Source organism: Saccopteryx bilineata, chromosome 3 (assembly GCF_036850765.1).
Source record: "Saccopteryx bilineata isolate mSacBil1 chromosome 3, mSacBil1_pri_phased_curated, whole genome shotgun sequence".
NCBI classification, from domain to species: domain Eukaryota; kingdom Metazoa; phylum Chordata; class Mammalia; order Chiroptera; family Emballonuridae; genus Saccopteryx; species Saccopteryx bilineata.
In genome coordinates, this window is record NC_089492.1 from 296,483,329 (window position 1) to 296,495,944 (window position 12,616).

Sequence of the window (12,616 nt, forward strand, 5' to 3'; positions counted from 1 at the left end):
GTGCCCGCCGTGTGCTGGGTGGTCTGCACGTGTCTGCAGGTGCAGATGGAGAAGGGCGAGGACCCTGCCCCGACGTGCCACACCGCCACCTCACTGTTTCTGCGCTTCCTGTGCGGCCAGTTCGCGCCGAGCCCCGGTGGCTCCTCGGGTCCGCGCCCCGGCGCCCCGCTGAGCGCTGTGTGTCTCCTGGCTGCCCAGGGTGCGTGGGCGCAGACGTCTGTGTTTGACCGAGAAGACCTCGGGAGACTCGGGGTCACGGAGGCCGACCTCCAGCCCTTCCTGGACAGGAGCATCCTCCAGGAGGACGCCGGCTGTGAGGGCTGCTACGCCTTCGTCCACCTCAGTGTCCAGCAGTTTCTGGCCGCCGTGTTCTACATGCTGGACAGCGACGCGCAGGGAGATGGGGACAGGTGCCCGCGGGACGTGGGGGACGCGCAGAGGCTGCTGTCCAAGGAAGAGAGACTGAGGAACCCCACCCTGACCCTGGTGGGTCACTTCTTATTCGGGCTCGCGAATGAGAAGAGAGCCCGGGAGCTGCAGGCCACGTTCGGCTGCCGGGTGTCCACGGGGGTCAGGCGGGAATTACTGAGGTCGGTGTCCGCCGCGAGTCAGCCCTTCTCGGCGGTGCACGCGAAGGAGGCGGTGTCCCGTCTGTACGAGTCTCAGGAGGAGTCGCTGGTGAAGGAGGCCGTGGCCCACGTCGAGGTCGTGTCCCTGCGTTTGCAGAACCAAACAGATGTCATGCACGCATCGTTCTGCCTCCAGCATTGCGAGAACTTGCAGAGGGTTTCACTGCAGGTGGACAAGGGCGTGTTCCTGGAGAAGGACGGCGCGTCAGAGTCAGACACGTGGGCAGAGAGGTAAGAACTCTCCTCTCCTTTGTGACTGGTTTTTCCACGGATAGACTCGTCCCTTCTCCACTGGGGAGGACAGTCTCCTGCTCCCTGTGGCTCAAGGTCAGTTTTTTCCTTAACTGGAATTTCTTCCCGCGAGCTCATCATCCAAGACAGATACCACGATGTTCAGATTAGGAATGGGGGCTTTGAGACCTTTAATTAAAAAAAAAAATAAATTGGGCATAACGTTGATTAATAACATTGTATAAATTTCAGGTGTACAACTTTCTATACACCATTGTGTGCTCACTGCCTGAAGTCTAGCCGCTTTCTGTTTTAGTATTAATAGTTTTCATGTGGGGAATGGGTTCAGGACGTCCCTAGACAGTCTCAACATTTCATATATGTCCCTTCCCTACGAATTCTTTTATTCATTTATTTATTTTAATTGCTCGATTTAGAGAGACAGAGGACAGGGAGGGAGAGAGAGAGAAACATAATCTTGATGTTTCGGGATGATCCTTTAACCTACTGAGCTAACTGGCACGGCTTCTCCTCCTCCTTTTTATAAAAACTATAGCCATTATATTTTACAATATATCCCCATGACTTGTTTATTCTAGAAAGGGAAGCCTACTTTTTTAAAAATTAATTTTAATGGGTTGACAATAAATCAGGTACATATGTTCAGAGAAAACATCTCCAGGTTATTTTGACATTTAATTATGTTGCATACCCCTCACCCAAAGTCAAAGTGACCTCAGCTTTCACTCATGTCCCCCCATCTCTGGCCACCACCCTGTCTTCTCTGTGTCTATACGTTTTTATTTTATTTTTTAAGTGTAAGATTCTGCATGTAAGTGAGATTATACAGTATTTGTCTTTCTCTGAATTATTTTACTTAGCAGAACGCTTTCTAGATCCACCCATGTTGCTGTACATGGCAGGATTTTCTTCTTTTTATAGCCAAATAATATTCCGTTGCGTATTTACACCACATCTTCTCTATCCATTATCCATCGACAGAAACCTGGGTTTTCTCCACGTCTTGGTTGTTGTGAATAATGCTGCTACACATGGGGTGTCAATATCTTTTTAAGATAGTGATTTTGTTTTCTTAGGAAAAATACCCAGGGTTAGAATTTCTGGGTCATACGATAGTTCTATTTTTAATTTTTTGAGGAACCTCTGTAGTGTTTCCCACAGTGGCTGCACCAATCCACATCCCGTCCACAGTCCATAAGGGTCCCCTTTTCTCCACACCCTCATCAGCACTTACTATCTCCTCTTGTTTGGTGGTGGCCATTCCAATAGATGTGATGTGAGATTTCGTTATCGTTTTAACTTCCATTTTCCAAGTGACTAGTAACGGTGACACCTTTTTGTGCACCTCTCAGTCATCCATATGTCATCTTTGAAAAAAAAAAGGGTCTATGCAGGTCCTCTGCCCACTTTATCATTGGATTTTTTCCTTTTTATTGTATGAGTTCTTTATACATGTTGAATATCAACCCTTCTCAAATGTATGCTTTACAAATGTTTCCTCCCATTCTGTGGGTTGTGTTTGCATTTTGTTGGTTTCCTTTGTAGAACAACCTACTGATTCTCAACACTTTTCCCATTTGTACTTTAATTAATTAAAATTTTTATTAAGTGAGGGATGGAGAGGTAGAGATATACTCCTGCATGCACTCCAACTGGGATCCACCCAGCAAACCCCCTACCAGGGGATGCTCTACCCATCTGGGGCTGCTACTCCATTGTTCAGCAATGGAGCTATTTTAGTGCCTGAGGCGAGGCCATGGAGCCATCCTTGGGGCCTGGGGTCGACTTATTCAAATTGTTTGAGCCATGGCTACGGGAAGGAAGAGAGAGAGAGAACAAGAGGGAGAAGGGGGAGGGGTGGAGAAGCAGATGGTTGCTTCTCCTGTGTGTGCCCTGACCAGGAATCGAACCCAGTACTTCCACATGTCAGGTGGATGCTCTGCCACTGAGCCAACCAACCAGGGCCCCCCATTCGACCTTTTAACAGGTACTCTTTTCTGTCACTCCCTTCTAGTTCAAAGCACGACCATCATGCTCTTTGTCTCTGGACAAATCTCTGCTCTGTGTTCAGTTCAAACAAGAATCTGAGCTTTCTGGATGTGCAGCAGAGCTACCTGAGTCACTCCTCAGTGAGGATTCTCTGTGAGCAGATAACCCGTGTCACCTGTCATCTCCAGAAGGTGGTGTAAGTAGAAGCTCACCTTGATATGGCTGTCCCTAGGTGTTTTTAATGTGAGAGCAATATATGAATGCCTGACCAGGCTCTGACCACCTGAGTGCTCAGAATACAAAGAAACAAAAGGGTTCCCATCCTTCAAGGTGTCGTGTGGGAGAGTCATCTATGATATGGAGTCATTTTCATGCACTTAAAAATCCTGCAATCATGCTAGATGATAAGGAAATAAAAAACAACAATTCCTTTGTGTGTGTGACAGAGACAGAGAGTCAGAGAGAAGGACAGATAGGGACAGACAGACAGGAAAGGAGAGAGATGAGAAGTTTTTCATTGCAGCCCCTTAGTTGTTCATTGATTGTTTTCTCATATGTGCCTCAACTGGGGGTCTACAGCGGAGTGAGTGACCCCTTGCTCAAACCTGCGACCTTAGGCTCAAGGCAGCAACCTTGGGCTTCAAGCCAGTGACCATGGGGTCATGTCTATGATCCCTCACTCAAGTGAGCCATCCCGCGCTCAGGCTGGTGAGCCTGCGCTCAAGCCAACAACCTTAGGGTTTTGAACTTGGGTCCTCCTCATCCTAGTCCAATGCTTTATCCACTGTACCACCTCCTGGTTGGGCCAAAAGAACAACTCCTAATGGTCCATATCATTGGAGAGCCTGCACTTTATTTGCTAACTTAGAAACTACAGCTTGCTTCAGCCTCCGGCAGCACTGCTTTGCTGAAAAACAGAGACCACATGGGGTAAAGGGAGAAGAGATTTTTCTTACTAGAAAAAGACGGTAAGCATTGAGGGGGTGGGGGCAAAGTCTGTGAGCTGAATGCTGAAGGAAAGATACAACATAAAAAAATAAGGATAGGGTCACTTCATCTGGGTGTTAGCATGAGCAAAGACAAGGGTGTGTGTGCTAACCTTATCATCTGATTCTACCTTCTCCCTATCACCATACATGTCTTCCAGTGATAGGTCCTCATTTTTTTGTCTCTCTCTTTTTTCTTCTTTTCCAACTGAGAGGAGGGGAGATAGAGAGACAGAATCCTGCATGTACCTTGATTGGGGTCCACCTGAACCCCCCCCCCCGGCCGATGTTGCAACAGAGCTATTTTTAGCACCTGAGGTGGAAGCTCAATGGAGCCATCCTCAGCACCTGGAGCCAATGTGCTTGAACCAATTGAGCCATGGCTGTGGGAAGGGGAGAGAGAGAGAGAGAGAGAGAGAGAGAGAGAGAGAGAGAGAGAGAGAAGGTGGGGATTGGGGAAGAAGCAAATGGTCATTTCTCCTGTGTGTTCTGACCAGGAATCAAACCTGGGACATCCACACACTGGGTTGATGCTCTACCACTGAGCCAACTGGCCAAGGCCTCATTTTTCTCTTTTCCAGCTACTGTTCTGTTGACTTGTCCTTTAAGTCAGTATATCAGACCCTCTTCGCCTTTCCATCCTGACTTGGAGACATCTCATCCCACTAAGTGTTCAGAACACCAACCCTCTTCAGCACCCAAGACGTAACCCCCTCCCTTCTATGTCTCCTAGGATTAAAAATGTCTTCCCCACCGACGCATACCGGGACTTCTGTCTGGCTTTCATTGGTAAGAAGACTCTGACACAGCTGAGCCTGGAAGGCAGTTTCCATGGTGATAAGATGCTGGTGCTGCTGTTGTGTGAGGCCCTGAAGCACAGGAGATGTAGCCTGCAGTATCTCAGGTAGATCTCATCACTGCTGTGAGCTCTGCTGTGAGTTGGGTGAGCCACATAGCACAGGGCACCACTCAGACTGGACGTCATGCCACACGGGGGAGCATATTCTCCAATAGAACCTGGATGGGGTTTCTGCCTCTCCTCTCTCCCCAGCCAGCTGGTCTACTGCATGGAATAGTGATCTCTGAATGCAAAGAAGCCCCCAGAATTTCATGGCCTCCTCTAACTGAGGGATGTGGCATTTCTGCTGATTCAGAGCAGCCTTCAACCTGAATGGGCCACTCATTAATCCCTCACGAGCCTCAAGGGTCCTGGTTCCCAGTGCCTTGCTGGTTTGAGAGATCCCTCCTTCCTCAGTGAATGCCCATAACAGGTTCTGATTCTCATCACCCATCTTTAGGACACCATCCCACCACCTGCCCTTGACTCAGTGGAGTAGCAACCTGAGGGACTGGTTAGCCATACATGTTTTTGGGTTTGAAAATGAGCTCAAATCCTTGCTCTGGTATCTGTGACCTATATAAATTTGAGCTGTTTCCTTATTCATAAAATGGGAATTTTGAGATTTAAATGAAACATGAGCTGTAAACTGCTTTGCGTCAGGGCCAGGCACAAATTGAGAACTTATTATGGTGCTGTTTTCATTCTATTAGAGAAAAAGAGCTGTTAATCTAAAATTTTGATAAATCATGTTTCTCAGGGGGCACACTGAGGGGCCAAGATGGTGACTGCCGGATATGGAATCTTCAATTTATGTTCGTGTAATTTGAGACCTTCCATTTTTATTTTTTTAAATTGAATTCATTGTGGTGACATTGATTGATAAAGTGATACTGGTTTCAGGTGTAGAACCCTATACTACATCATCTGTATATTGTATTGAGCGTTCACCACCCCAAGTCAAGTCTCCTTCCATCACTGTTTATCCCCTCTACCCCCTCCTACCTCCCCATCCCCTTCCTTTTTGCAATCACCACACTGTTGCCTGTGCCTGTGAGATCCTTTTTCTTTCCTTAACCCCTTCACCTTTTTCACCCAGCCCCCTTGCCCCCATCCCCTCTGACAGCTGCCAGTCTGGTCTCTGTATCTATGAGTCTGTTTCTATTTTGTTTGTTAGTTTCTTTTGTTTATGAAATTCCACATAGAAAGGAAATCATATGATATTTGCCTTTCTCTGACTGGCTTAGTTCACTTAGCATAATGCTCTCCAGATCCATCCATACTGTCACAAAAGGTAAGATCTTCTTCTTCTTCTTCTTCTTCTTCTTCTTCTTCTTCTTCTTCTTCTTCTTCTTCTTCTTCTTCTTCTTCTTCTTCTTCTTTTACAGAAACAGAGAGAGAGAGAGAGAGAGTCAGAGAGAGGGATAGACAGGGACAGACAGACAGGAACGGAGAGAGATGAGAAGCATCAATCATGTTTTTCGTTGCGCATTGCGACACCTTAGTTGTTCATTGATTGCTTTCTCATATGTGCCTTGACCGCGGGCCTTCAGCAGACTGAGTGACCCCTTGCTGGAACCAGTGACCTTGGGTCCAAGCTGATGAGCTTTTGCTCAAACCAGATGAGCCGCACTCAAGCTGGTGACCTCAGGGTCTCGAACCTGGGTCCTCGGCATCCCAGTCTGATGCTCTTTCCACTGCGCCACTGCCTGGTCAGGCATTTTCTTCTTTTTTGTGTGTGTGTGTGGCTGAGTAGTATTTCATGGTGTAAATATAGCACTGCTTTTCTATCCAGTCATCTACTGATGGGAACTTGGGCCGCTTCCACATCTTGACTATTTTAAGTAATGCTGCAATGAAAAATTTAAATTCCACCTTATACTCCAATTACGTACATAAACTTATCATGTCTGTGTTGTATGTTAAGCTCTGAGGGATAAAAGCTACTAATTTAAACACTGCAGTTTTACCTGTGACATACACCTTATTGGGCACAGGTTAGGGATGGTTTATATTCTTTGTTTGCTTGATATAAAGCTATTATCTCTCCCCAAAATACAAATAGGGGAAAAAGGAATATTACAAAGTTTAAATAACTTGCAAAGACTTGAACAGAGTAAGAGGCAGAATTATGATCAGACCATGAGCTTCTCCTAGAGTCCTATACTCTAATCTGTGTCTGTAAGAGTTGCTGCGTTCCAGAGCCTAATAGAATGGATTAATGTGACCTCCAAAACAGTGTCACATCCATGTCCCCATTAACAGAAAAAAAGTTCCCAATTCTCCTTCAACACTTTTTCTATTCTTGCAACACTTCAACTCAACAAATTCTGGACCTGGCTACTTGAGGGTCAAATTGTACCTCCTTGTTTTAATTTGCATATTCCCCAATAACTTAGATTGAATTTGAGTATCAGGTATCCATTTCTTTTCCTATAAAATCATATATCTAGCCTGACTGGGCAGTGGCGCAGTGGATAGGGCATTGGACTGGGATGCAGAGGACCCAGGTTCGAAACCCTGAAGTTGCCAGCTTGATCACGGGCTCATCTGGTTTGAGCAAAGCTCACTAGCTTGGACCCAAAAGTCGCTGGCTTGAGCAAGTGTTACTTGGTTTGAAGTAGCCTCATGGTCAAGGCACATATGAGAAAGCAATCAATGAACAACTAAAGTGCCACAACGAAAAACTGATGATTGATGCTTCTCATCTCTCTCTGTTCTTGTCTGTCTGTCCCTATCTATCCCTCTCTCTGACTCTCTCTCTCTGTCTCTGAAAAAAAAATCATATATCTAGACCTAAGTGAGATTAGGACAGACTTAGGGCAGGGAACAGGGTCATACTAAAAAATGAGATGTGAAGCCCTGGCCTGTTGGCTCAGTGTTAGAGCATTGGCCTGATGTGTGGTTGTCCTGGGTTCAATTCCCTGTCAAGGCACACAAGATAAGCAACCAGCTGCTTCTCCCCCATCCTCTTCTCCCCCCTCCTCTTCCTCCTCCTCCTCCTCCTGCAGCCATAGCTCTATTGGTTTGAGCGCACTGGTCCTGGGCACTGAGGATGGCTCCATGGAGCCTCTGCCTCAGGCACAAAAAATAGATCAGTTGCAAGCATGGCCCCAGATGGGCAGAGCATCGGTCTCAGGTGGGGGTTGCTGAGTGGTCCTGGTTGGGGTGCATGTGGGAGTCTGTCTCTTTATTTCCCCTTCTCTCACTTGGAAAGGAAGAAAACAAATGAGATGTGAAAAAATAGCAGGTCATGTTGCCAAAACTTCAAAGTGTATTACAGATTTGAGATGAGGCTTGATCTTTATCAAATAGCTGTGAGGATATTTTTTTTTTTTTTTTTTCATTTTTCTGAAGCTGGAAACAGGGAGAGACAGTCAGACAGACTCCCGCATGCACCCGACCGGGATCCACCCGGCACGCCCACCAGGGGCGACGCTCTGCCCACCAGGGGGCGATGCTCTGCCCATCCTGGGCGTCGCCATGTTGCGACCAGAGCCACTCTAGCGCCTGAGGCAGAGGCCACAGAGCCATCCCCAGCGCCCGGGCCATCTTTGCTCCAATGGAGCCTCGGCTGCGGGAGGGGAAGAGAGAGACAGAGAGGAAAGCGCGGCGGAGGGGTGGAGAAGCAAATGGGCGCTTCTCCTGTGTGCCCTGGCCGGAATCGAACCCGGGTCCTCCGCACGCTAGGCCGACGCTCTACCGCTGAGCCAACCGGCCAGGGCAGCTGTGAGGATATTTAAAGAAGCAAAGGAGATCAACTCTTCAATAATTCAGGCCAGGGTCAGACACATACTGGAGTAGATGAGATGAGAACCAAGGATACACTCTTCGGGGAAGTATGATATAATAAGCTGATAGGGTCTCTCCTCCCAGGAGAATGACTTGCCCCTGTCTATTCCACAGGTTGGGGTCTTGTTCTGACATCACTCAGCAGTGGGATGATTTCTCTTTGGCCCTTGAAATCAACCAGACCCTGCAATTTCTAGACCTCACAGACAACGAGCTCCGGGATGAGGGTGTCAAGTTGCTGTGTACAACGCTGAGACACCCAAAGTGCTTCCTGCAGAGGTTGTCGTAAGTCACTCTTCCATGGACCATTTCTGTTCCAGGTTTGGGCCACATAGAGAAGGAACAAGGGTAACATTGGACTTGCAGGGCAACCTGTATGGGACCTCCTACTGATGTAGACAATACCTGGTTTCCATTTTGGGACCCAGGCAGGTGAATCATCCATCGTGCTCGCCCTTCTCTCATTTCTGGTCCTTCACGCACAAGCTAGAGAGGGTGGGGAGTGAATAAGAAGAGCTGTCAATCGAGAAGGTTGGACTTTAGAAATGTTCTTACCGTCTTCCCCTGGTTGTGGTGCTTCCACAGGTTGGAAAACTGTCACCTTACGGAAGCCTGTGGCAAGGAGCTCTCCTCTGCTTTGATTGTCAATCAGAGGCTGACCCACCTGTGCTTGGCCAAGAATGACCTTGGGGATCGCGGGCTGAAACTTCTGTGCGAGGGCTTGAGTTATCCCGAATGTCAACTACGGACCCTGGTGTAAGTGCCTGCTGGCTGTGTGTGCCGTGTGTGTGTGTGTGTGTGTGTGTGTGTGTGTCACATAGGACAAATGAGACCACTTAATAATTCTGCTAGAATGAAACTGGCAGACCCTGCTACACATTAGGGAAAGATTGGGGAGATAACAGAGATGTTAATATTTGCTGCCCTTTCAGGGCAGAGTTTGCCTTCTGGCTTTTTCCCTATGCTGGAAATTTGGGACGGGAGGTTGGGTCTCAGGTCTGACATTTTGTATAAATTCTTGGAGTTCATATGACATACTTCTTCCTGCATTTGAAAATGGATTGAGTTATAGGATATGAGTTGGAAAAGACTTTTTTTTTTCTGCAAAGAGCCAGATGGTAAATAATTTAGACTTTGTAGGCCATATGCTCTCTGTTCCAGTTAATTCAGCTTTGCCACTGTCACGTGTGGCTGTGTTCCAATAAATGTTATTTACAAAAAATCCAGAGAGAAAAGGAGGTAGGTGGAGGTGGGCCAACATGGGGATAAATGGACACAGAAATGGGCAATGGGCCCACGATGCAGCATGCAGATGTTTTGTTGAGTTGCATACTTGAAACCTGTATGTTTTGTGAATGAATGTCACCCCAATAAATTCAATGAAAAAAAAAGGTGGTGGGCTGAATTTGACCCATGGGCTGTCATTCGCTGACCTTGTTAGCTGGGAAGAAGCCCAGCATGAACTACCTGTGCCCATTAGAATCACAGGCAGGGCAGCATTCAAGTGATTGTGTGGGGTTGGAAATCTACTTCTGCTCAGAAATTCCATCTGGTTTTGACTTCTCTGGGGCTCTTGCTCTCCTAGAAAACTAGTCTCTGCCACTTACCTGTGTGGCTTGTAACTGGTCCTAGAAATATCTGATGTCTCCATCTAGGATGTATCACAGGGATGGAAAGTACAGCATAGGAGATACAGGCAACGATACTATAGTAACTATGTATTGTGTCAGGTGGGGACTAGTCTTATTAAGGGGACCACTTTGTAAATTATGCAGAGGGCTAATCACTACATCGTACACCTGAAACTAATATAATATCGTATGTCAACTATCAAATTTTTAAAAGTAAAAAAGCAAAAACAAAATGATATACCTTAATGTAGACATGTCCCAATCATTTGAGTCTAAAAAGGAAATTCAAGTACTCAGTTTATAGTAGCAGGAGAGAAAATGAAAAGAAAGATCCTATCTCTCTTAAGCAATACTTATTAAAATGACATAACATTTTTCATATGATGTTATATAGACATCTATTTTTTAAAACATTTTTTAATTTAAAAATTAAATTTAATGAGGTGACGTTGATTAATAAGAGTACATAGGTTTCAAGTGAACAACCATTAGCATTTGAACTGATTGTTGATTGTGTTGTGTGCCCATCTCCTTAAGTCAAATCATTTTCTTTTTTTAAAACTCAGAGAGAGGAAGGAAGGCAGAGAGACAGACTCCCACATGCACCCTGACCGGGATTCACCCGGCAAGCACACTAGGGGGCAATGCTATGCCCATCTGGGGCCATGCTCACAGCAGAGCTATTCTTAGTGCCTGAGGTGGAGGTCATGGAGCCATCCACAGCACTGAGGGCCAACTTGCTTCCATTGAACCATGGTTGCAAGAGGGCAAGAAAGAGAGAGAAACAGAGAAGCGAGAGGGGGAGGGGTGGAGAAGCAGATGGGTGCTTCTCCTGTGTGCTCTCACTGGGAATCAAACCCGGGACACCCACACACTGCACCGATGCTCTACCACTAAGCCAACTGGCCAGGGCCAAATTATTTTCTGTCATCATATATTTGTTCCTCTTTACTCCCCTCTCGCTGGTAACCACTTCACTTTTATTTGTGTCCATGAGCCTCAGTTTTATATCCCACCTATGTCAGATATATATTTGTCCCTTTTGAAATAAACCACAAAGGACAGGGAGACTAGAATCTCAATAGCCTATCCATGAAGAAAATAGGGACTGTAGTCAATATTATTGTACTAAGTATGTATGGTGCCAGGTGGGTGCTAGTCTTATTGGGGGGAATCACTTTGTAACTTATATAAACATTAACCACTAAGCTGTATGTCTGAAATGAATATAACATACTAAATATCACTGTAATTGAAAAACTGGAAAGAAAAAAGAAAAGAAGCTCAAATTTTGATTCAGTCTAGGGTTTGTCTGTACCCAGAGCAGAAGCTCTTGACTTACCATAAACTGCCATTCCAGAAACATCTGTATTCTAGATGATGTGTGTGTGTTTATCCACAATAAAAGGTGGCAGTCGGAGGCCAGTTCCACCCTCTACCACCTAGGCAGGTGGAAATATCATAATCATCCCTCCATTTGTATGCTACGGACAAGCCTACTTGAAAGTATGTGGCTCGAGGTCGAAGGTGCACGGTATTGGAAGTAACAGTCACTTCACGGGGCATGTATCCCCGAGGGCTGGCAGTCTTCTCTTCCTTTGACTGTCTTTGCAGGGTGTGGCAATGCAACATAACCAAACGCGGCTGCAAACACATCTCAAAGCTCCTTCAAGAAGACTCCAGCCTGACACACTTGGACCTGGGTCTCAATCCCATAGCCACTGGCTTGTGGTTTCTCTGTGAGGCGTTGAGGAAGCCCAATTGCAACCTAAAATGGCTAGGGTATGTACTTGTGCTCATTGCAAGGGTGTTTTGGAAATATTTAACCTCTCTGAGAGGTTCTGGGTTATAGACTGTAAGCGTTGTCACTCCCAGTGCGACGTTAGGAGCACACTGCTACAGAAATTGAAGACAGGTAAGTGGGTGCTTGCAGCGTCATTCAGGAAACCTGAACATGGACCCTGCACCCCAGCACAAGCAAAGAAACAGGGGCTTTGACATCGCAACGTGGTTCAGATCCCATCCACTATCCTTCAGCTGCGACTTCTGACATCCAATTTTTCCCATTATGAAAATGGACGATTTGTCTATACGAGTTATCTCCATAAGAACACTGTTAGTGCATTTGTTGAGTCCCTTTGTGAACTTGTCAGCCTCCTCTACACACTTTTTTAAATTTAGTGAGAGGAGGGGAGGCAGAGATAGATTTCTGCATGCGCTGACTGGAATCCACCCTGCATGCCCACCAGGGGGCGATGCTCTGCCCATCTGGGGCATTGCTCTGTTGCAACCAGAGCCATTCTAGCGCCTGAGGCAGAGGCCATGGAGCCATTCTTAGTGCCTGGGCCAACTTTGCTCCAGTGGAGCCTTGGCTGTGGGAGAGGAGAGAGATAAAGGAGAGGGGGAAAGGTGGAGAAGCAGATGGGTGCTTCTTCTGTGTGCCCTGACTGGGAATTTAGCCAGGACTTCCATGCCCCAGGAGGATGCTCTACCACTGAG

At 46.6% G+C, this 12,616-nt stretch overlaps 1 protein-coding gene across 1 annotated transcript in view; it reads right to left on the reverse strand.

Moving 5' to 3' along the window:
• The window catches only part of NCR1 (natural cytotoxicity triggering receptor 1), an 81,207-nt gene that overhangs the window by 46,163 nt on the left and 22,428 nt on the right, over positions 1-12,616 (reverse strand). The window contains exons 9-10 of the mRNA XM_066266641.1: positions 587-714; positions 95-444 (exon numbers count right to left, since the gene is read on the reverse strand). Coding sequence (XP_066122738.1) covers positions 95-444; positions 587-714 — 478 coding nt within the window. The remainder of the gene's footprint in view (positions 1-94; positions 445-586; positions 715-12,616) is intronic.